At 43.6% G+C, this 24,972-nt stretch overlaps 1 protein-coding gene across 3 annotated transcripts in view; it reads right to left on the bottom strand.

Moving 5' to 3' along the window:
- The window catches only part of ADARB2 (adenosine deaminase RNA specific B2 (inactive)), a 1,079,460-nt gene that overhangs the window by 56,204 nt on the left and 998,284 nt on the right, over nt 1-24,972 (bottom strand). For all 3 annotated transcript variants that reach the window (XM_073677647.1, XM_073677648.1, XM_073677650.1), the window contains exon 10: nt 24,282-24,463. In XM_073677647.1, coding sequence (XP_073533748.1) covers nt 24,282-24,463 — 182 coding nt within the window. The remainder of the gene's footprint in view (nt 1-24,281; nt 24,464-24,972) is intronic.

The following is a 24,972-nucleotide window of genomic DNA, read 5'->3' as shown; positions in this document are numbered from 1 at the left end:
TTAGTGCTCGCTCAACACTAGATGTAACTGTAGGCTGTAACTGCGATCATTAATGGGCGGGACAGCACTGGAATTGGGTTCCAAATGCAGTACTTCATCACTGGAAATTGGATCCAACTAAATTGCAACACCTTGTACTTCTCTGCAAGTAAAATGTACATGGAAACAAAATAAAAAAAAAAAATAGAGATAAGCTAATCGATTCACAGAGGACTGAGATTGAGTTGAATTTCCTGAAATTTGCAAATTCGAACATTTTGAAATCAATTTGCAGTTCACAAGAAAAAAAAAGCCAAAACGTTTTCCAGCATAATTTCCCATGCTGCTGAAGCACAAGAGAGCTTCAAAAGTCATTTTTGTGTTGCCGCATGGGCCTTCCTATAATGCCCTGCAGCTATGACATCCAGGAGATTTTCTCATACCTTGTACAGTGGTGGTCAGTACCTGGACCATCACAGATCAGCAGTTTCCAGTGGAGCTCAGTTTGTATGGCAGAGTTGTTTTCCATCTCCAGAGTCACTTGGAAAGTCTCTCCTTTCTGTAGAGTGTAGGCTCTTAAAGTCAGCAGGATCCTCTCTCTCTCTCTCGTCTGTAAAGTCTAAGCTCTTGTGGTCAGCGGGGTCCTCTCTCTCGCTCTTGCCTGTAAAGTGTAAGCTCTTATGGTCAGTTGGGTCCTCTCTCTTGCTCTCTCTATTCGCCAAGAGTATTTTGCAACCAATTACAAGTATTCCAGTATTCAGAATTATGCAAATTTATTTTTCCTCAAATCAAATTTTTTGGAAAAATTTGGTGAATTCAAAATTTCAAAAGATCCGCTCAGCTGTAGATGGAAAGTCTCCAGTGTGCAAAGCATTTATTTACACCTGTAAAAAGGTCCCTTAACTACCATAAGCTCTTAATAACTTTGGCAGAGGGGTCTTTGTGCCCCCTTTTGCACTAAAGTCTGGGTTTAAATCCTATCCTATGTATCTTCACAATATTCATCATGATGAGGCCAGCCTAACCTAGGACACTTTCTCTGGCTCATTAACAGCCTTAGTAGCAGTCTATATGGTAGCTCTTCCGGCACAAAAGCGGAGACCATCTTAACACGTTTTCATAAGCTTTCAAGAATTGTGTTCTGTGCACTTGCCATCATATAATAGCAATAGTAAATGACCAGAAAAAAACTGAAGAGTTACAAACCACATATAACAAGTAGCCACTGCTTTATGGCCAAAAAGTTCTCAGGACTTTATGCTATAACAACCACAATGAACTTTGTTCTTCCTCCGTATACAGAGAAACCAGATAGCTCCGGGACCCAGATTAAACACAGATGCAGAGAGATCAATCAGCAATAGAAAACGTAAATGTGAACTGAATTAGCAGACACTCTGCACACACGCAAGAAAAACAGAATAAAACAGATTAGGCAACATCTTCTCCCTGTAGACCTTGTCATGCCGCATTCACGCTGAATAAAATGATGAAAATTCCCCACAGATATGAAATCTCATTTATGAACGAAATGCAAGACAGCAGAAAATAGATTTATTCACTAAAGTTTTACTTCATGAGACAAAGAAAATGACTGGAAATATTATTTCTTATAGTATCTGGATGGCGATTTTTTAACCACACTTTACCAGGGATGTGATGATGACTGAATATAGTATGAGAGACTCAATACGGTATTAAGACGGGGGTGTAATCAGAGGCGACTACATGACCAGAAATTACTCTACTCACTGGAAACTGCTTGAGCCTTCAAATAGTATTGCTATAGCATGCCCAAGAGGAATTATCAATGATATCTTTAGACTCTGGCCATGTAAATTATCAAGCAATCAACCATTTATTCTCAGGCCTTTATTAACTAACATAGTTAAAAAGGTTGGAAAAAAGATAGATGTTTATCAAATTCATATCTCTCAGAAGTAGGTTTTTCATCTACTGTCATTAGAAGGGAATTTTGACTCATAAAAGTAAGTTGTTTGTTGGATAAGTTCCTTGGACACAGTTTTCTCCATAGTTTTTTTTTTATCAGTTATCGATGACATCCCGATGTCCAGGGCGGTGCACTCCTGACTGATTGACAAGTTAGGCTGGTAGCACTATCACGCCTCTGTCACGAAATGTTGGCCCCTCCATGCAAGTACAAGGAGCTTTGCTTCTACAGCAATGGAGGAGCCACTGTGGCACTGTAGCTGGCCAGATCTAGCAATCCAGACAAGTTTAGAGCAGCATTTTCAGGCTCATTGGCTTGTAATGTCTGCACTTTTGGTCAAATAGTCCAGAAACCTCTGACAGACTGCGGAAGTGGTCGGTAACTTAAACAAGAACAGTAAAGAATAAAATGAATAATCCTTCCATTCTTGAGAATGGAGAGGATTTTTAATCACCCGTAAATCAAGAAGTTGCTTGTTTTTACAAGTTCTTTGCAATTTTACCAATTAAAGAAAATGAAAATATGCATTTCAACTGATACTTAGGCAAAACTGAAGCCTCGTATTAGGCCTAATGCAAAGCCTGAGATTGAAGTTCAAGAATCCCCATCTGTGTATGTCGGGAAGGCTTCTAAAATACAAACCAAATATTCACAAGGGTACATTTGTGTGAGAGTGTTATTCTGGCCACAGGTGGGTCAATTTATGTCAGTATAGCACAAAAAAATTTAAGTATAAAATTGCATAGTAGACTGCGCTACTTTATTACACAGGATCCTGTAAAAAAATTCCTGTGGTTTCCATCAATTTTTGTTATCATCTATTCAAAGGATTGGTGATAACTAGCGAATTGCTGGGAATCCAAATGCCGGGACTTTCCCAGGACTTTTCCAGGATCCCAGAAACAGGACTCCGAAATGCCAAGTCAGAATAGAGTGGTGACGGCACATACGCGCCATTGCTCAATTTATTCTCTCTGCTATCTTCGGTAGTCCCTTAAAACCAAAGGAACGGAGAGGTGACGTGTTTTTTTGCAATTTAATTTAAATCAACTGTGAAAGCTTAAAAATAAGATTTGTGTTTTATTTCAATTATATTGATCAGAGAGTTGTTATTACGGGATTTGGCTGCTGAACTGTTTGAAAATAATTTCTATGTGGCAGCACCAAGACGCAATTACCTCTTGCCTCTAACCCTGATGACATATGACTCTGAGGTTCTTGTGTTGCTGTTACCTTTTCCTCTCTTCCCATTTTGTAATTCTTGTCATTCTTGTAATTATATTCTTCAAATATAAATTTTATTTTTGCATTCTACTGATCAAGGCAAATGTCTTATATACAGTCATGGCCGAAAGTGTTGGCACCCTTGAAATTCAGAAAATGAAGTATTTCTCTCAGAAAATTATCGGAATTACATATGTTTTGTTATACACATGTTTATTCCCTTTGTGTGTATTGGAACAGCACAAAAAACTGAGAAAAACAAGAAAAATTGGAGATCATTTCACACAAAATCCCAAAAATGGCCAGGAAAAAATTGTTGCCACTCTCAACTTAATATTTGGCTGCACACCCTTTTGGAATAAATAACTGCAATCAATCATTTCTTATAACCATCAAGAAGCTTCTTACACCTTCTTACAGCTTCTTCTCAACTGGCATTTTGGACCACTCTTCTTTTGCAAACTGCTCCAGGTCTGTCATATTTGAAGGCGCCTTCTCCCAACAGCAATTTTAAGATCTCTCCACAGGTGATCAATGGGATTTAGATCTGGACTCATTGCTGGCCACTACAGAACTCTCCAGCGCTTTGTTTCCAACCGTTTCTGGGTGCATCTTGAAGTGTGTTTGGGGTCATTATCCTTCTGGAAGACCCATGTCCTAGGACACAAACCCAGCTTTCTGACACAGGCACTATATAGCGACCCAAAATCCTTTGGTAATTTACAGATTTCATGATGTCTTACACACAGTCAAGGCACCCAGTGCCAGAGGCAGCAAAACAACCCCAATACATCTTTGAACCTCAACACTATTTGACTGTATGTACTGTGTTATTTTCTTTGTAGGTCTCATTCCGTTTTTGGTAAACAGTAGAATGATGTGCTTTACTAAAAAGCTCTATCTTGGTCTCATCTGTCCACAAGACTCTTTCCCAGAAGGATTTTGGCTTACTCATGTACATTTTGGCAAACTGCAGTCTAGCTTTTTTATGTTTCTGTGTCAGCAGTGGAGTCCTCCTTGGTCTCCTGCTATAGAGTTTAACGTCATTCAAATGTCGATGGATAGTTCGCGCTAACACTGATACACCCTGAACCTGCAGGACAGCTTGAATTTCTCTGTAATTTGATTGGGGCTGCTCATTCACCATCCGGACTTACCTGTGTTACCACATTTCATCAATTTTTTCCGCTGTCCACGTCCAGGGAGATTAGCTACAGTGCCATGGGTTGTAAATTTCTTGATTATGTTGTGCACCATGGACAATGGAACATCAAGATCTCTGGAGATGGACTTGTAACCTTGAGATTGTTGATGTTGTTCAACAATTTTGGTTCTCAAATCCTCAGACAGTTTTTTTCTAATTTTTCTGTTCTCCATGCTTAGTGTGGCACACACATACATACAATGCAAATATTGAGTCAACTTCTCCCCTTTTTATCTGGTTTCAGGTGTGATATTCATATTGCCTACACCTGTTACTTGCCACAGGTGAGTTTGAATGAGCATCACATACTTGAAACAAAGTTGTTTACCCATAATTTTGGACAGGTGCCATCAATTTTGTCATCCCCGTTTTTGGGGTTTTGTGTGAGATTATGTCCAATTTTTTTTGTGCTGTTCCAATATACAAAAAGGAAATAAACATGTGTAGAACAAAACATGCAATTGCAATAATTTTCTGGGAGAAAATACTTCATTTTCTGGAACAATTTCAAGGGTGCCAACACTTTTGGACATGACTGTATGGTATCAATGTAATGTTAATTTTACAGGATTCTGATTATTTTTCAATATGTTTTTGAGGATTTGTGGAATCAGGGCAAACATACAAATCTCAATTACATTGAGCACATGGACAAAAGTATTGGGACAGTCTGTGTGCATGGCGTCCTAACAAACCCATTCAGATATCAAATTTCTGCAAAAGAAATCTTTCACATCACCTAACAATGGTTGCTAATGTGTTGATCTGTATTTTCACTTGTAATGTAAAATGTTAACATTTTGGAATACTTTTCCATACATATTAATTTGTAAGTGTCTAATATCACAGCATACAATATAGAATAATATGTAAAAAATTCTTCTGAAAACGCTAAATCACAGTAATTTATCTGAATTGGTCTGAATGTGACTATACTTTTTTCACATTAGCTAAGGAAAGTGCCAGGGGGTTAATTGGTTTAAACAGAGTAAAGATGCAGTAATTATGGCCATAATGGCTCTAGGAGGAGGCTATAAATACTTATAATTTCATAGTAGAGGAATACTTTCTTTCAAAGCTCAGTTATACGTCTTGTATAATACAGTGGCAATGATGCATGTGAAGTGCTCACCAAAAATGGCCGTTTTATAGAGATAATCTATTATGGACAGTTCATTATACATATATTTTATGTTGTATAAATGGTAGCATTTGGAAATATGAGGCTACTTTCACATTGAAGTTTAACAGTGTCTATTGCATATACAGTTGTGCTCAAAAGTTTACATACCCCGGAAGAATTTTTCCTTTCTTGGCCTTGTTTCAGAGAATATGAATGATAACAAAAAAACTTTTTCTCCACTCATGGTTATTGGTTGGGTGAAGCCATTTATTATCAAACTTCTGTGTTTTCTCTTTTTAAATCTTAATGACAACCAAAAACATCCAAATAACCATGATAAAAAATTCACATACCCTGGTGATTTTGGCCTAATTACATGCACAGAATTTGACACAAATGGGTTTGAATGGCTACTAAAGGTAACATCCTCACCTGTGACCTGTTTGCTTGTAATCAGTGTGTGTGCATAAAACCTGAGTGAGTTTCTGGGATCCAGACAGACTCTTGCATCTTTCATCCAGCCAGTGACGTTTCTGGATTGTGAGTCATGGGGAAAGCAAAAGAATTGTCAATGGATCTATGGGAAAAGGTAGTTGAACTGTATAACACAGAAAAGGGATACAAAAAAAATCCAAGGAATTAATAATGCCAGTCAGCAGTGTTCAAACTGTGATTAACAAATGGAAAATCAAGGGCTCTGTAAAAACCAAACCACGGTCAGGTAGACCAACAAAAATTTCGGCCACAACTGCCAAGAAAATTGTTCGGGATGCAAAGAAAAACCCACAAATAACATCAGCTGAAATTAAGGACTCTATGAAAACTAGTGGTGTGGCTGTTTCAAGATGCACAATAATGAGGCACATGGTCGAGTCGCCATAAGAAAGCCATTACTGTGCAAATGCCACAAAGTATCTCGCCTATAATAAGCCACACAGCACAGAGACAAGCCTCAAAACTTCTGGAACAAGGTAATTTGGAGTGATGAGAACAAAATTGAACTTTTTGGCCACAATCATAAATGTTACATTTAGAGAGAGGTCAACAAGGCTTATGATGAAAGGAACACCATTACTACAGTAAAGCATGGAGGTGGATCGCTGATGTTTTGTGGATGTGTGAGCTATAAAGGCACAGGAAACTTGGTAAAAATTGAACGAAAGATGAATACAGCACGTTATCAGCAAATACTAGAGGCAAATTTGCACTCATCAGCCCGGAAGCTGCGCATGGGACGTACTTGGACGTTTCAACATGACAACGATCCAAAACACAAGGCCAAGTCGACCTGTCATTAGATACAGCAGAACAAAGTGAAGGTTCTGGAGTGGCCATCTCAGTCTCTTGACCTCAATACCGAGACACTCTGGGGAGTTCTCAAGTGCGCAGATCATGCTAGACAGCCCTGGAATTTACAGGAACTGGAGTCTTTTTGCCAAGAAGAATGGGCAGCTTTACCATGTGAGAAATTAAAGAACCTCATCCACAACTACCACAAAAGACTTCAAGCTGTCATTAATGTTAGAGGGGGCAATACACGGTATTAAGAACTGAGCCAAAATCACCAGGGTATGTGAACTTTTGATCAGGGTCATTTGGATGTTTTTGGTTGTCATTAAGATTTAAAAAGAGAAAACAGAGTAGTTTGACAATAAATGGCTTCACCCAACCAATAACCATGAGTGGAGAAATAGTTTTTTGTTATCATTCATATTCTCTGAAACAAGGCCAAGAAAGGAAAAATTCTTCCAGGGGGATGTAAACTTTTGAGCACAATTGTATACGTCAGGATTATTTCCAATGAATACCCCTGACTAAAGACACTGTACATGTATACAGTGGCATCAGTCACATAGGGTTATACAGGTATCCACAGGTGCCAAAAAGATACCCAAATCCCTCTATTTGGTGACTAGGAGACTATGTTAACACTTTACACATTTCCCTGCTCATGTAGTGCATCTGTGCAGAGCGAACTGTCAATCATAGTGCCAGGGGCGTGTATACAGCCGCCGCTCACTGTGTACTTAGCAACTGAAGGCACTCCATTCACGCCACTATGACTGAAAGGCTCTCGGGAGGAAGTTTATTGTCTCCCGGTAGCCACATTTTGAGTAAGGTGGCCAGACAACCCTGTAATAGCTAAGGGAAATCAATCAGCAAGTTTTGCTACCCTATCTGAGAGAAGCATAATGTAGAGGCAGAGATTCTGCTTCCAGAAATGTGTCACTTACTGGGCTGCTTTTCTGTCATTTTAATAAAATCACAGTTTTCTCTGTTGCAGATCTAGCAGTTCTCTAAATGCTGAATTCTGTATAACCCCGCCCACACCACTAACTGGCAGTTTTCTGCCTATGCAGAGTGTACACAGAAAGCTGCCAATCAGTGGTGGGCGTGGGGCTATACAGAGATCATGAATATGGAAGACTACCTGGCAGCAGATTTACTAATCCTCTAGTGATAATCTCCTTCTGATAAAACAGTGATACTATCAAAACTACAGCAAGCAGCCCAGTAAGTGACACATTGCTGGAATCAGGGTCTATGCCCTTACATTATGCTGCTCTAGGATTAGGTGGCAAAAACCTGGTGACAGATTTCTTTTAACTTGTGGATTATCACTATATCTGCAGGTTAATAACTTTAGAGGACATGACAGCTTCCCTTTAAAACACCTACAATATTTCTCCTTTGTGCCATAAAAAGATCCTCTTTTTCCTAAAATATTACAGTATGTCTGGGAAAGTTGGCTTTTGCAACAAGGCTCATCCACCACCATGTTCGGGGCCGAGTTCACAGTAATTAGACTTGCTCTAAGTCGTCTCTAAACTTAAAGGGGTTTTCCCAAGAATGAAAGTTAATTTTAATCAATAGATCTTGGAATAATTATAACTTCCACAATTGGATGTGTTTAAATAAAATGTTCCTGTGCTGAGATAATCTTATAAATATGCCCCTGCTGTGTACTGTATAATGGCTGTGCCTGACCGTGCAGGAACATGAGCTGATCATACCACATCTCCTGGGCAGGGGAGGAAGCAAAAGAGTATACAGACAGTACAGCACGGGATCAGAGCTGATTTTTTTTGTGCAGTAAAAAATTTCCCTGCCTGTTTTTAACCAATGTTTTACTTCAAAGAAAGAATAATTTGTGATCCCATACTGTCTTGTCTGTATACACTCTTTTGCTTGCACCCCTGCCAAGGAGATGTGGTATGATAAGACAATGTCCCTTCATGGTCAGACACAGCCATTACACAGTACACAGCAGGGGCACATTTATAAGATTATCTCAGCACAGGAACATTTTATTTATATACATTCAATTGTGGAAGTTATTATCATTCTAAGATCTATTGATTAAAAAGAACTTTTATTTGTGGGAAAACCCCTTTAAGGACACTAGTTTTGCTTATTATTCTTGGTAAAGGTCCGTGCTACGATCTAGATTTCAATTATTTTTGTAAGAATTTTCAACTTCATTATTATTTAAATCATCCACTGCTAAGAAATATTTAGTTGGAATACCAGGACATCTTGTAAAACAGATATAATTTGTAAACCTATATCCAAAGACATGAGGCTAACACTACCATATTATGAGAAGAGATACCTAGTGATTCCTTTAGCATCATTTATGTATGCAGATACAAAAAGGATAGGAGAAGTGTGAATATGGGCTGTTAGAACCTTGTTTCCGAAGAGGACGTCTTTCAACCACTTTATCCTTTGTTGGCACACCACATTGGGGAAATTGCTCCACATATAAATACACTTGAGGCTGGATTTACTCTGCGTTAACGCTATTGAACATTTAGTGCAGAGTGGATATTAACTAATTATTAGCTCTTTAAGTATCATGGCTTAAGTACTACTTATCCAGATAGGTTTCACAACCAGCTAATTAAAATAATTCTATCAAGGTCACTTGTGTGACTATATTGGAATAGCATAACTAATTTTGCTTAATTAGGAAATGGTAAGCTTCTGACACATGCACACGCAGGACATCCATGCACTGCCTCCCAGAAGCCGACAAGCAAAGTCCTTACATAGATATTCTTCCCTGAAAGCAATGTGTATACGGATAACTTCAGAGAATATTTCTGTACTTATTACATTGACACTAGTGATGAGCTAGCATGCTCGTTACTCGAGATTTACAAGTGTAGCGCCCCTGAGGGTTCGGTCGCCACAGAGGTATTGCATCTCATCCAGAGGTGTGGTATCTCACTCTCAGGTAAGGAAGGAGTACAGCTCAGGACCCTAACACTACATCCACTACACCACATTTCTGGGGGACAGGGCGAGATTGCTCCTACGGGAGAGCACAGTCCCTGATCCCTGGCTGGAGTGGGGAGGAACCACTTAGAGAGGGGGAACTAAGTAGTGGATGGGTGGAGGACGTAGATCCTGGGAGCACTGAGTAGGAGGTATAAAAGTAAGGAACCATTTTGGTTCAGAGGGTCGGAGTCAGAGTTGGAGTTGTGAGGAGAAGCGACAGGAGCAGAGGCTCTGCACGAGCTCTACTCCACAGGCGGGCCAAGTCAGGAGGCCTGAGCCTGGAGAAGGGAGAGATAAGGGGAGCAGGAGAGGCTCCAGGACGAGAAGAGAAGGGACCCCAGGGGAACGGGCCATGCAGCAAGCCACCCGTATGCCCGCCGCTGCCAGGAGGTAGGGGGTCAGGCCGTAGAAAGGGAACCGGTCCCTTAACTAGCCAAGAGCTACAAAGTCTAACTAGAGAACCGGAGGCTGCAGCATTTCAAATACCGCAGACCATAAGTCCATACCAGTGTGCTAGGAAGGTAGCCGCATAGGACCACGGGGACGGAACACACGTCTCTCACCAAGGCCCGAGGACACCGGACAGGAGTGCTACTAGGTGTGAGGTGCAGGTAGAATGCCAGAAAGGACATACAGAAGGGGGTCCTGATAAATACTCTGGAGGTATCTGGGAGCCGTCCGAGCCCCTCATTGCGTGAGCACAGGATGCCGTGGGCTCTTACACTGGCCCTGTAACTGGAACTGCTTAAACCGTTAGTAAAGGATCTGGGACTGCATCGTTTGGACTCTGTGATTGCTCTTGCACCGCGACACCTTGCACCATCACCACCATCATCCATACGCGCTGCCCTGAAGCTACACTCTTCCTGTGGGGAGTTGCATCACCTTGCTGCACATACCACCAGCTTCAGCGGACTGCTCCGCAGCGGCGGTTCCCAATAATCACATTCCACAGGTGGCGTAGTCGGACTATACACTGTGTTCCAAATTATTATGCAAATAATATTTTCTCAGATTTTCCCAAATTACCTACAGTGCCTACAAATAGTATTCAACCCCCTGCAGATTTAGCTGGTTGACACATGCGGAATTAACTTGGCATTGTGACATTTGTACTGTAGATCAGCCTGGAAGTGGGAAATGCACTGCAGCAAATTTTGGTGTTTTTTTTTTTTTTTTTTTTTAAAACGTTAAAAGTTAATTCAGAGTGTCATTTATTATTCAACCCCTCAGACCACAAGAATTCTGTTTGGTCCCCCTAAAGTACTAAGAAGTAGTTCAGGCACCAAGAATAATGAGCTTCACATGTGTGGATTAAAGATCTCTTTTGCCAGCCTTTTCTGACAATTTAAGACCCTCCCCAAACTTGTGAACAGCACTCAGACATTGTCAACATGGGAAAGACAAAGGAGCATTCCAAGGCCATCAGAGACAAGATCGTGGAGGGTCACAAGGCTGGCAAGGGGTACAAAACCCTTTCCAAGGAGTTGGGCCTACCTGTCTCCACTGTTGGGAGCATCATCCGTAAGTGGAAGGCTTATGGAACTACTGTTAGCCTTCCACGGCCTGGACAGCCTTTGAAAGTGTCCTCCCGTGCCGAGGCCAGGCTTGTCCGAAGAGTCAAGGATAACCCAAGGACAACAAGGAAGGAGCTCCGGGAAGATCTCATGGCAGTGGGGACATTGGTTTCAGTCAATACCATAAGTAACGTACTCCACCGCAATGGTCTCCGTTCCAGACGAGCCTGTATGGTACCTTTACTTTCAAAGCGTCATGTCAAGGCTCGTCTACAGTTTGCTCATGATCACTTGGAGGACTCTGAGACAGACTGGTTCAAGGTTCTATGGTCTGATGAGACCAAGATCGAGATCTTTGGTGCCAACCACACACGTGACGTTTGGAGACTGGATGGCACTGCATACGACCCCAAGAATACCATCCCTACAGTCAAGCATGGTGGTGGCAGCATCATGCTGTGGGGCTGTTTCTCAGCCAAGGGGCCTGGCCATCTGGTCCGCTTCCATGGGAAGATGGATAGCACGGCCTACCTGGAGATTTTGGCCAAGAACCTCCGCTCCTCCATCAAGGATCTTAAGATGGGTCGTAATTTCATCTTCCAACAAGACAACGACCCAAAGCACACAGCCAAGAAAACCAAGGCCTGGTTCAAGAGGGAAAAAGTCAAGGTGTTGGAGTGGCCTAGTCAGTCTCCTGACCTTAACCCAATTGAAAACTTGTGGAAGGAGCTCAAGAATAAAGTCCACATGAGACACCCAAAGAACCTAGATAACTTGGAGAAGATCTGCATGGAGGAGTGGGCCAAGATAACTCCACAGACCTGTGCCGGCCTGATCAGGTCTTATAAAAGACGATTATTAGCTGTAATTGCAAACAAGGGTTATTCCACAAAATATTAAACATAGGGGTTGTATAATAATTGACCCACACTTTTAGGTTTAAAATTTAATAAAATTCAACTGAGCAACATAACTTTTTGGTTTGTAAGATTTATGCTTCTGTTCATAAAACCTACTCTCGTTTGCAGTTTGAAGGCTCTAACTTATTTGCATCTTATCAAACCAGCTAAATCGGCAGGGGGTTGAATACTACTTGTAGGCACTGTATATGAATTGCAGTCATTGTAATTTTCTAGTCAAATAACTATTAGAGTACAATTGAAAAGTTTTTGTACAAACTGCCTATGATAACAGTATATTTTTTAAAAAATAAAAAACTCAAACTGCACTCAAAATGCATGTTCCAAATTATTATGCACAGCAGAGTTTTCAACCTTTTCATTTTAATAAAGAACAAAAAAATGGTCATTTTTGAAATTATAAGCATTAGCAGGTTATTACAAACTGAAATCAAACAGTTTTCAACTGTGCAGCATGAGACGGGGCATTATCATGCATGAAATGATCTCGATGGTCCAGATGGATGGAGTGGAGGATGGCTGGTTGATGGACACCCCATGCAAACACGGCTACGGCGCTAACAAGGAGGAGGTGGAGTAATGTTTTGGGCTGGAATCATGGGGAGAGAGATTGTCGGCCCTTTTAGGATCCCTGAAGGGGTAAAGATGAACTCCATAATGTATGTTGAGTTTCTCAAACAGCACTTCCTTCCATGGTTCAAGAAGAAGAACCGTGCATTCTGCAGCAAGATCATTTTCATGCATGATAATGCCCCGTCTCATGCTGCACATAACACATCTGCATCTCTGGCTGCTATGGGCATAAAAGGGGACAAACTTATGGTGTCGCACCCATGCTCCCCTGACCTCAACCCCATTGAGAACCTCTGGAGCATCATCAAAAGGAGTGTCTATGATGGCGGGAGGCAGTTCACATCTAAGCAGCAGCTCTGGGAGGGTATTCTGTCCTCATGCAAAACAATTGAAGCAGAAACCATCCAAAACCTGACAAATTCAATGGACGAGAGAGTTTAGAAGCTCCTTTCGAACAAGGGGTCCTTGTGCAAATGTAACATCACCTAGAATAAAGTTTTGAGTTGAAAACTGTTTGATTTCAGTTTGTAATAACCTGCTAATGCTTATAATTTCAAAAATGACCGTTTTTTTGTTCTTTATTAAAATGAAAAGGTTGAAAACTCTGCTGTGCATAATAATTTGGAACATGCATTTTGAGTGCAGTTTGAGTTTTTTATTTTTTAAAAAATATACTGTTATCATAGGCAGTTTGTACAAAAACCTTTCAATTGTACTCTAATAGTTATTTGACTGGAAAATTACAATGACTGCAATTCATATAGGTAATTTGGGAAAATCTGAGAAAATATTATTTGCATAATAATTTGGAACACAGTGTACATAACGGACACACATAGACTACCCTGGTTTGACCGCCCTGGATCACGGACAGGGTCACCACCACGGTGACTACAACTCCCAGCATCTACAAGGCCCGGCTCTGGGTATCCCCACGGCCCAGGGGGCGCGTCACAAGCATGCTCAGGTGTTTTCCGGGTATCTTCAGCGTGCTCGGGTATTATGTTTGAGTCACGCTGTGCGCATGATTATCAACTGTTTGACAGCTTTAATACATGTGAGAAATGCCTGTTTCTTAGGTATTCCTCACATGTATTAAAGCTGTCAAACAGTCGCAAATCATGCACACGGAGTGTCTCAAACATAACACCCGGGGACGCTGAAGATACTCGGCGAGCACCCGAGCATGCTTGCCAAAACGGTTAACAGGACATTCTCGCTCATCACTAATTGTCACTATTTTTGAGATTCGGAGAAGATCCAACAGGAATAAACCTTTTTTGGCCATTTTGGGGTGGTACATCAGCAACAGATAAACAGGATAGTAAGTGAGGCTCGCCTTGTGGATGTCCACATCCTGCACAACCCAGGCGACACGGGATTCACCTTTTTTAGAGGTAGTCAGTGCAGGTCTAGGATAGACAGGTTTTATTTGAAGGAGGAGGCCGTTTCTTCACCGTTGTCGGTTGTGGAGGTGGAGTTCTCGGATCACTGTTTGATTATGTTTTCTCTGAATGTTATAGAGACTCCTCGGATGAGAAGAGGTTATTGGAAGCTGAATTCGTCACACCTTGAGGAAGAAGCTGTAAGACGGTCTTTTGAGGAATTCCTTTAGAGCCAGGTACCATTGTTGGGCCTAAGTACCACTAAGTCAGAGTGGTGGGAGATGTTCAAACATCGGGTGGCGAGATTCTTCCGGCAGCTCTCGAACCTCAGAAGCCTGAACAGGGATCGCCTGTATCAGAGCCTAAGGAGGAAACTCGAGCGTCTTGTCTTGACTGGAGGTAGCCACGAGGAGATCTCCAGAGTGAGGGTTCAGTCGCCACTGAGATATTACACCTCACTTGAGGTGTGGTGTCTCCCTTCTCTCAGGTAAGATGGGAGTGCTGCATGGAATCCTAAACACCTGCATCCAACACCACACTGCTCCAGGCCGGCTGGAAGGGCAACATGCAGAGCGCAGCTGCCGAGCCCTGACACTGGCTGGAGTAGGGGGGGAACCCAAACTTAGGGGGAACCAATAGTGGGTGTGGGTGGAGGAAGCACTGATACAGAAGATATAAAAGGAAGACATCTTAGTTCAGATTAGACTAGTAAGAGGTGGAGGGAGTGGAGTTTAGTGAGGGCTGTTCAGAGGAACAGTCCGGGAGCAGAGGCTCAGTCAGAGCTCTGCTCCGCAAGTTAGGGCTCAGGATAGAGGCCCCGGAGGGGAGCAGGGAGTAGGCTCCGTTCTACAAGAGGATCCCAGGGGGTACAGCGTGTGCAGGACGGCACCCGTACGCCCCGCTCCTGCCAGGTGTCAGGAGGGATCGGTTGCTTCATTCTAATCTCCAGGGGGTCAGGTTGGTCCCGGATCCGACGTACAGGAAGGACTTCAGCATACCCGGCGGGATTGAGAGTGGGCAGCGTAGGGCAGCGGTGAGAAGGACCAAGTGTGAAGACGGTCAAAGTAGGAACACGAGAAAGTGGGGTCCCGCCAGGCATTCCTAAGCTACTTGAAGAAGCATTGAACCCCTGCCCGGTGAACGCAGCGTGACGAGGGAGACCTTCACCTGTAAAGTGCACTTGTGAATTGCCTAAGAACTGTAAGTAAAACCTTGGACGTCTGCATCGAACAGCCTGTGTCTGTTTCTTCACCGGCGCCATTAATCCTCATCGCACTACAATGCCCAGCGCATCTTCCATCTATTTTTACACTGCCCTGAGGCCCGCTCCGCCTGTGGGGAGCCGTACCATCTTTAGCTGCCCTGACATCTGCCTCAGAGGACTGTTGCAGTGCTGGTGATCCTCACCAGACACCACAGATGGCGTCACGAACTCTTTGAACATTAGCGAATAATCGGTATCCCCTTTTGTGCACTGACTGCCCTGGGCCAGCCACCGTGATAACCCCAGTGATCTGCCACCGGCCCCTGGGGGCGAGTCAGAAGTCCTTGCTGAAGAGGTGTCAGTATGATAGGCACGCATCTTTGGTTTTCGAGAGGGACTAAGGGAAGTACTGCTCGCTCGACTCTTACAGAAACTGTAAGATGTTAGTGAATAGTAAGATAGTGACGGGGCTGATGGACAGTACGGGGTCCCTGAGAAGGTCCAGATCAGGGATTTTGGAGGTCGTCAGTTCCTACTACTCGCACCTCTTGGGAAGGAGGGAGCTGGATCGTGACAGGATTTCGGCTTTCCTGGCTGAATCTGTTCCTGAGCCAGGGGCTGACCTCTCGCTGGGCGGTTTGGCAGAAGCGATCAAAGAAGAGGAAGTGAGACTGGCGATCGATGGGCTTAGGCCCAAAAAGTCGCCAGGTCCGGATGGCTTAACATCCGAGTTCTTTAGGACCTTTAGGGACTCTTTGGTCCCCCTCTTGACTCAGGTGTTTAATGAGTGTCTCTCCTCGGGCACTCTGCCGAGATCATTAAGGAGGTCAGCTTTGATCATTTTGTCAAAGGGTAAGAATCCGTCACGCATTGATAACTGGCGTCCCATAGCACTTCTGAATGTGGACAGGAACATTTTGGCTAAGATACTTTTCAACAGGCTGGTGAAGTTTGCACCCTGGCTCCAGCACTGTTGCGTTCCTGGACGTAGCACTTTTAGTGCTGTTCTAGGTGTCCGAGAGGCCATGGAGCAAGGCAGGGCGGGCCTTTGGAAGGGGTTCTTGCTGACCCTGGATCAGGCAAAAGCCTTTGATTGGGTTAACCACGAGTACCTCTGGTCCACTCTTTTGAGGTATGGTCTGCCTGGAGGGTTTGTGGACTGGCTTAAGACTTTGTATGCAGAGGCTGAGACTTTCCTTCTGGTAAATGGGTGGATTGGACAACCTTTCGGGGTAGGATCCGGTGTCCGTCAGGGCGGTCCTCTTAGCGCTTTGCTTTACGCGTTTGCAATTGATCCCTTTCTCAGAAGGATTGATTGTGGACAGTTGGCGGGGGTGCAGATGGGCGGGGCGGCTCCGGAGGCTATCCTGAGGGTAGTGGCCTACGCGGACGATGTCACCATCTTTGTTTCTTTGCAAGAGGAGGCAGTGGTGGTGATGTCAGAAGTGGAGCGCTACTCGCAGGCATCCGGGTCCAAGGTCAACCAGGATAAGTGTGAGAGTCTCTGGCTGGGAGGCGGAGATCCCGGGTTTGATCTTCTGGACACCCTCCCCGAACCCCAAGAATATGTCAAAGTCCTGGGCATTGAATTCGGCCAGGGTGATTACCCAGCGAAAAACTGCGAAGGCAGAATTAAAGGTGTCGCCCAGAGAGTGGACCAATGGAGGGGTTGGTCTTTGACCCTGAGGGAAAGGGTTGGCCTGTGCAAAGCTTTCCTGCTCCCCTTGCTAATCTACCTGGGCAGTGTCTGTGTCTTGCCAGAGCCTCTCTGGACACGGGTCTACAGTCTGTTCTTCCAGATGTTATGGGGGAACAGCCTGAACCTAGTCAAGCGGGAGGTCACTTACCACACGAGGAGACTAGGGGGTTTGAATATGGTGAACCCCGTGGTGTTCCTAGTGAACACCTTCTTGAAAGTGAACGTGGCAAACCTCTGGAAGGAGAGGGCTCCTCCGTGGGTATTCTCCTGCAAGGGATGGTTTCAGCCTTTCTTTCAGGAATGGGAGACAGGGGGAAGATTGAAGGATCTTCGCACACCACAAGGGCATCTCCCGGCTTACGTTACCCCGGCTCTGAAAATGATCTGCCGGTGGGGTCTGGGAATGTGGGAGGTGAGGTCCCTCCCGAGAAAACTCCTCGATATGACGGTCTTGCTTTCTCATTTTCAGAGTCCATTGGTCCTCAAAGACTGCCCAAGTCGGGATGTGGAGGTTGGGTTGAGTTTGTTAAATTCTAGCAGGATCCCCAAGAAGTACTGGGACTTGACTTGGCGCTGCTTCCATGGTAAGTTGTATGTGAGGGACAATTTGAAGTACAGGAGCTCCGAGGACAGGAATTGCCCCCGTGAGGCTTGTGCTAACGTGCTGGAAAGCATGGAGCACTTCCTGCTTCATTGTCCCTTTAATACAGAGGTGTACAACAGGGTGGGGGCTTCCATTGGTTGACCGCGGCTGGCTACTCTGTCCTATGCCGGGTGGGCCTATGGAGCGTTTGGAGACCTTGGGAGAAGGGACCAAGACACTTTATTCATAGTAAGCGCAGTGGTCAGGTATTTCACGTGGAACGCACGAGTTTTAGTTTCGACGCAGAGTAAAATCCTCCATGTAGATGAAGTTTGTAGGGACATCCTAGGTGACCTGGTGAAGGTACATTCTCTGGAGTATGAAAGACTGGGTGCCCGGAGGGCGGCCCATCTCTGGAGGGGCCTTCAGGGTGCCTTTGTCTGGTAGTACTCCTATATCCTGGTGGTGGGCTGATGTCTTTCCATCCTAGATTTTTGTTTTGTATTTCTGTCTCCTAAATAGAAGGTTTGCAGGCATGGAACTTGAGCCTTGGATGGTGAGTATGTAGGTTGTGTTCTGTAGTGTTGGTTTCTGTATATATTGTATATAATGTATAATAGGGTTTTTTAGTTAGGTTGGGTGGGGGATTTGGGGGGTTTTCATCAGCGGTGATAAGAGGACTGATCTGGCCTGGCCTAGGCCCTGCCTGGGGAAAGACTTTGGGGCTTGATCCTAGCTCGGAGTAATCCTGAACTTTGTTGCCAGAGTTGGATCAGGGGTGGCGGGATAGTTAGTGTAGGTGTGTGTTTTATATATATGGAAAAAAAAAAAAAAAAGTAAAAAAATATATAAAAAAAAATCCATGTCACTATTGTGTATATATTCTTGTTTTTGGTTTGCTGTGGTGTGAATGAGGTGGAGTAAGGGTGTGACTGTAAGGTAAGGCAGTGGGACCAGTAGGTTAGTGTTAGTTTCCGATTGTATATACGTTGTTTGATACATTATATTTAGGCTTAGTGTTTTGTGTTTATAGTGTTTTATTGCATATAATATTGTATATAGGACGGCGTGTTTTATGTGTATATAGGAAAGTGTGAACGTTGTGTGGGATTGTATATAGTAGTATGAATGAAGCTCGGCTGGTGATTTTATAGGTTTTTATAATATTTATTTATTGTTTATAAAAAAAAAAAAAAAAGTCTATGTATATATTCCTGTGGTGATGGTTATTTAGTTCTTTCTCAGTAGGTCGAATCTTCTCCCCTTTTCTGGTTGATTTATTTGCTTCTATTTTCTGTGATTTGTGTCGGGTTTTGTCGTCTTGTTCTGCAGTTTTGTTCTTATGTTTTGTGTCCTGTAATGTATCATTGTTGGGTCATGTAGTATATTCTTCTATCAAATAAAAAAGACCTACATCAGCAACAGATGGTGCCGTACATTTTCTTTCACAACGGGACCCTATGGGGAATGTATACTACTATATGACTATATCTACATCTGCCTATACAGTGTGGGGCAGTCCTGGTTCTCCTTAAAGAGACAAGCTGAGTATGTAGTCTTAGTAGGCAATGTACTATATAGGCAATGCTCGATGGGTGAAAGCTAAACAAACTCGCTCTCTAGTAGGGTGAAAGAAAATATGGGTGAAAGCTAAACAAACTCGCTCTCTAGTAGGGTGAAAGAAAATATGTTTCAGGCACTATTTAAGAGAGCCAGCTACCCTATAAGCCACAAACTCGTCAACAGACAGCCCATTTTGCTACCTATCCTAGAGGGTACTTTTTAAGATGTTTTTCTTTCATTCCACCAAAGAGATAATTTCCATACTTTTCTACCATGGAGCATTGCATGTAAGACTCCATACTTAGCTGGTCTACTTAAGGAGAACCAGTACTTCGCCCATGTTGCCTCAAGGTCCTGACACTCAGCCAGACTGTGCTCAGAACCCCAAAACAGAATGTCTGCAGTTGAGTGTTCGTCTTGGAATTTTTTTTCGTGGCATGTTCCAAGGCTTATTAAAGGATTGGATGGACATTAACTTATGGGGCAGCTACCTCTCCTAGGTGGTACTTCCAAAATAGTTTCCTCTGTTCTGCAAGATATCTCAAACCTATACATTGGCATTCTTTGGAGTCATTTGTAATTGTTATATTTTTAAAACCTTCCCTACAAATATACCACTAAAGAAGTTCTCAGACACAGTGTAAAATAAGCCTTAATATGTTCTTTTAAGACTGGGACTACATGAAGACTTTCTCTGGTGCCGCTTTCCAGTTTTACCTATTAAGTGACAGCTTGAGTCCACAGTTGCAAGCAATTCAAAGTATTCCTCTAGTCTGAAGTCACACAGTGTTTTTTAACACAGCCTAAGGGGAAATCATTATCAGACCATTGTCCATCTAAATGTAAGAAATAGCACTCTTTGTGCTTCTATGGAGTCAGGGCTGTAGGGAAATTCAGAATTTGGTCCCTCTTGGTTTTACTGGCCAGATACGCACATACTATTTCATCTTTATTATTACTTTCTAGATGCCAAAAAGTAAAGGATTTGTCCCAGTAAATGTATTCATAGTTTCATTGTTTTAATGTTGAAAGTAGACTTAAGTCCATTGAGTTCAGCCTACCATGAGGAAGGCAAAAACCCAATGTGACAGACATTAATAGCTCCATATTAGGGGAAAAATTCCTTCCCGTCTCCATATGTCAATCAGACTAGTTCCATGAATCGACGTCCCATCACATAATATAGTACAAATAACCTGCAAAATTATATTTTTAGTGAATCAACCATTACAACATCATGCGGCAGAGAGTTCCATAGTCTCACTGCTCTTACAGTAAAGAATCTGCGTCTGTGATTATGATTAAACCCTCTTTCCTCTAGACGTAGAGGATGCCCCCTTGTCCCTGTTGCAGGCCTAAGTGTAAAAAGGTCATTAGAAAGATCTCTGTACTGCCCCCTCATATATTTGTACATTGTAATAAAATCACCCCTAAGCCTTCATTTTTTCAAACTGAATAATCCCAAGTTTAATAACCTATCTTGAAATTGAAGTCCACCCATTCCCTTAATAACCTTATTTGCTCTTCTCCGCATTCATTTAAAGGGAACCTTTTACCTCCAAAAATGTTGTATGTGTGCAGATCAGGCTGTCAGTCAAGGTGTAGTGTAGTGTGTGCTGGCTATTACAGATCCTTGTACTGCCTCAATAACTGGAAACAAGCAGCTGCAGGGAGAATATAGCTTTTCTCCCTGTTGCCATTCTTTCAGTTAACATGGTTTAAACAGTTTTTATGTTCAGACTACCACTACAGTATATCTGGGAGTAAATATAATTTTTGGAGTGACAGGTTCCCTTTAAAGGGTAGTCTAGTTTTAGCAAATACATTTTTTTTTGGTTATCCAGAATTTACTTTTAAGAAAATCATGCATAAATCATTTTACAACCGATTTTTCCATTTATAAATTGTATACTATGTGGAATGCCATAGAAGTTGGTAGATTTTGTACCCTTACTAGGCGAGATCACATTTTTCCTACGTCTTAGATACAAACTAATTTCTAGATCAATTGTGGCACTCCAGGAGTCCGGTTGCCACAGTGGCATTGCCTCCCTCACAAGGGGTGATGCCATGCCTGGAAGCAAGGAGGGGTCCCCTAATCAGGTTTTGCTAGCATGCAACACTTTCCTGGCACCAGACCAGCAAGAGGAGCTCCTCCCCTTAGCAACTGGATCTGGAGGCGGGGTTAGTTAGTGTGAGGAGAGCAGAGAGGCGTTGAAGTCAGGACGTCAACGAGGAAGGACCTCGGGAGTGGAGCTGCATGGCAGTTCACCCCAGAGGAGAGAAGCGCAGAAGAACCGGACACCGGAGTCCGAGGTTGGGGGCACTGAAAGCCCAGCAGAAGAAACCAGAGGGAAGGAGACTGCAGGTCTCCTGGCCCCATCAGACGTCCGGAGGCTCAGCAGCACGATAGGGCCTAGCACCGCCACGTGGGAGCGACACTCCAGGAAGGCCCGAGCTGCCTGCTATACGGGTGAGCACAAAGACGTTTTACTCAGGGACGAGGGCCGCAGCACAGCTATAAGCAGCAGGGCCAAAGAGATTAGCGCAAAGGGAAGGCCTACAACTTTGCCTTGCGAGGTGGATTCCCAACTTGCTTCCAGGCCGCCCGGACCTCTACTACCAGCTAGTACCCATGCCCCGGTTTGCCTAACCACCGCAAGTAAAGATAAGAGAAAACCGCCATTAAGTTGTTGACTGATTATTAACTGCGCCATCCCCTGCACTACACCGCACAGCAACATCTCTAAAATCACCACTTCCTGCCCTCGAGCTAAGCTCTGCCTGTGGAGAGCTGAACCAACTCTGCTGCGTCATCATCAGCTTCAGAGGTTCTGCACCGCAGCGGAGGCTCCATATAGCCGCATACCACAGGTGGCGTCACGAACATTATATAAAAACTATAATCCCCTTTCTCAAATTCCCCTTTTATTGACCGCCCTGGGTCACGGACCGGGTCACCGCCACTGTGACATCTCCCCTAGCAACGACCGGCCCGGCTACCGAGTACCCCACGGCCCAGGGGGTGCGTCACAATTCCAATGCATGCAGGCACTTATTCTGATAGAATAAATGTACACTGCTCAAAAAAATAAAGGGAACACTCAAATAACACATCCTAGATCTGAATGAAATATTCTCATTGAATACTTTGTTCTGTACAAAGTTGAATGTGCTGACAACAAAATCACACAAAAATCATCAATGGAAATCAAATTTATTAACCAATGGAGGCCTGGATTTGGAGTCACCCCCAAAATTAAAGTGGAAAAACACACTGCAAGCTGATCCAACTTTGATGTAATGTCCTTAAAACAAGTCAAAATGAGGCTCAGCATTGTGTGTGGCCGCCATGTGCCTGTATGACCTCCCTACAACGCCTGGGCATGCTCCTGATGAGGTTGCAGATGGTCTCCTGTGGGATCTCCTCCCAGACCTGGACAAAAGCATTCGCCAGCTCCTGGACAGTCTGTGGTGCATCGGTGGATGGAGTGAGATATGATGTCCAAGATGTGCTCAATCGGATTCAGGTCTGGGGAACGGGCGCGCCAATCCATATCTTCAAATGCCTTCATCTTGCAGGAACTGCTGACACACTCCAGCCACATGAGGTCTCGCATTGTCCTGCATTAGGAGGAACCCGGGGCCAACCGCACCAGCATATGGTCTCACAAGGGGTCTGAGGATCTCATCTCGGTACCTTATGGCAGTCAGGCTACCTCTGGCGAGCACATGGAGGGCTGTGTTGCCCTCCAAAGAAATGCCACCCCACACCATTATTGACTCACTGCCAAACCGGTCATGCTGAAGGATGTTGCAGGCAGCAGATCACTCTCCACAGCGTCTCCAGACTCTGTCACGTCTGTCACATGTGCTCAGTGTGAACCTGCTTTCATCTGTGAAGAGCACAGGGCCCAAGTGCCGACTTTGCCAATCCTGGTGTTCTGTGCTAAATGCCAAGCATCCTGCATGGTGTTGAGCTGTGAGCACAACCCCCATCTGTGGACGTCGGGCCCTCATACCACCCTCATGGAGTTGGTTTCTAACTGTTTGTGCAGACACATGCACATTTGTGGCCTGCTGGAGGTCATTTTGCAAGGCTCTGGCAGTGCTCCTCCTGTTCCTCCTTGCACAAAGGCGGAGGTAGCGGTTCAGCTGCTGGGTTGTTGAACTCCTATGGCCCCCTCCACGTCTCCTGGTGTACTGGCCTGTTTCCTGGTAGCGCCTCCAGCCTCTGGACACTAAGCTGACAGACACAGCAAACCTTCTTGCCACAGCTCGCATTGATGTGCCATCCTGGATGAGCTGCACTACCTGAGCAACTTCTGTGGGTTATAGAGTCCGTCTCATGCTACCTTGATTGTGAAAGCACAACCAACATTCAAAAGTGACCAAAACATCAGCCAGAAAGCATTGGTACTGAGATGTGGTCTGTGGTCCCCACCTGCAGAACCACTCCTTTATTGACGGTGTCTTGATAATTGACAATAACTTCCATCTATTGTCTGTTCCATTTGCACAACAGCATGTGAAATTGATTTTCAATCAGTGTTGCTTCCTAAGTGGACAGTTTGATTTCACAGAAGTTCGATTTACTTGGAGGTATATTCTGTTGTTTAAGTGTTCCCTTTATTTTTTTGAGCAGTGTATTTATTTTTTAGAATAAGTGAGTCTGTGCGTCAAGGAGGAATAAAGACAAAAGAAGTAAGAAGAAAATTCTCTGTACAACACTATGTATTAAATCCGAATTACAATGCGATCATACCGCAGGTTGTAGGAAATTATGGTGATTGCATGTAGCCTATTCCAGCATCCTAGATGTCCATATTATCTACATTAATTGAAAATACATGCTTGGAAAGATGTACATATATTTAATTCAAAAGACAATGACCTACAAGAAAATGAAGTAAAGGTACGAGAGGGGTCTTCAGTAAATAATACATAATGAAGGAAGGCTTGTAGCAGCTTGACCTTGATTAACCTTCAAGCAGGCTTCTTGCACAATTACCATGGTTTGGAAGAACAGAGGGGAACAATGTAATTTGTCTACAAGAAAGGTATTTGCTTACCGCTAAGGAGAGGATGATTATGCCGATACGGAGCTGGCAATTTACCAATCTCTTCTAGTCTGTGGCTCATTACCCTGGACAGGTGGCCTGTGTGGTGTAGGCTGCCGACGATAATGCTGTGCACATAAATAGGCTCGATGAAGTGACTAAGAAGAGCACCCTGTAACCCCAGGATATTCCATCTGGACAAAGAAATTGAAATGACACTGGTCAGAAAAATACAGAATCAGGTGATTACAAGCTGCAGTCACAGTAAAAGAACTCGAGTTACCTGCTGACAAAATCAGAAACACGTAGGGTGTCCGGCGCTATCGAGCTAGAATTTCCCCGACTGGTCGTAGTAGCCTAGATCTCGTAGTTCAGTGACAGCGGGAGATCCGCAGTTTGTGTAATCGTGGTCTACAGTATATTATGCCTATGAAGTCCATCTAAAAACTCACCTTTTTTTTCATAATCTTATAATATTAATAGACGTAACCATTATCCTGACACGACCACATAATACTATCTGCGAAGCTTTATGCAGTCATCCAGGCTTAGATAAACTTCTCTGCTTATGCTTTGTAATAGCTTCTAAATGTAAGAAAAGGTCTGCCCCTGCCCTGGTCTCCAGGATGTAGAGCTGCCACAAAAGTTGTTCTCCCGGTAAAGAACATATTTTGCCCTTGCATTACCTAGGCGGACAATATAT

Source organism: Phyllobates terribilis, unplaced genomic scaffold (assembly GCF_046119375.1).
Source record: "Phyllobates terribilis strain yellow unplaced genomic scaffold, ASM4611937v1 Scaffold_4__5_contigs__length_816908805, whole genome shotgun sequence".
NCBI lineage: Eukaryota > Metazoa > Chordata > Amphibia > Anura > Dendrobatidae > Phyllobates > Phyllobates terribilis.
Note: the sequence above shows the minus strand (reverse complement) of the source record. Positions and strands in the feature narration are given on the sequence as shown.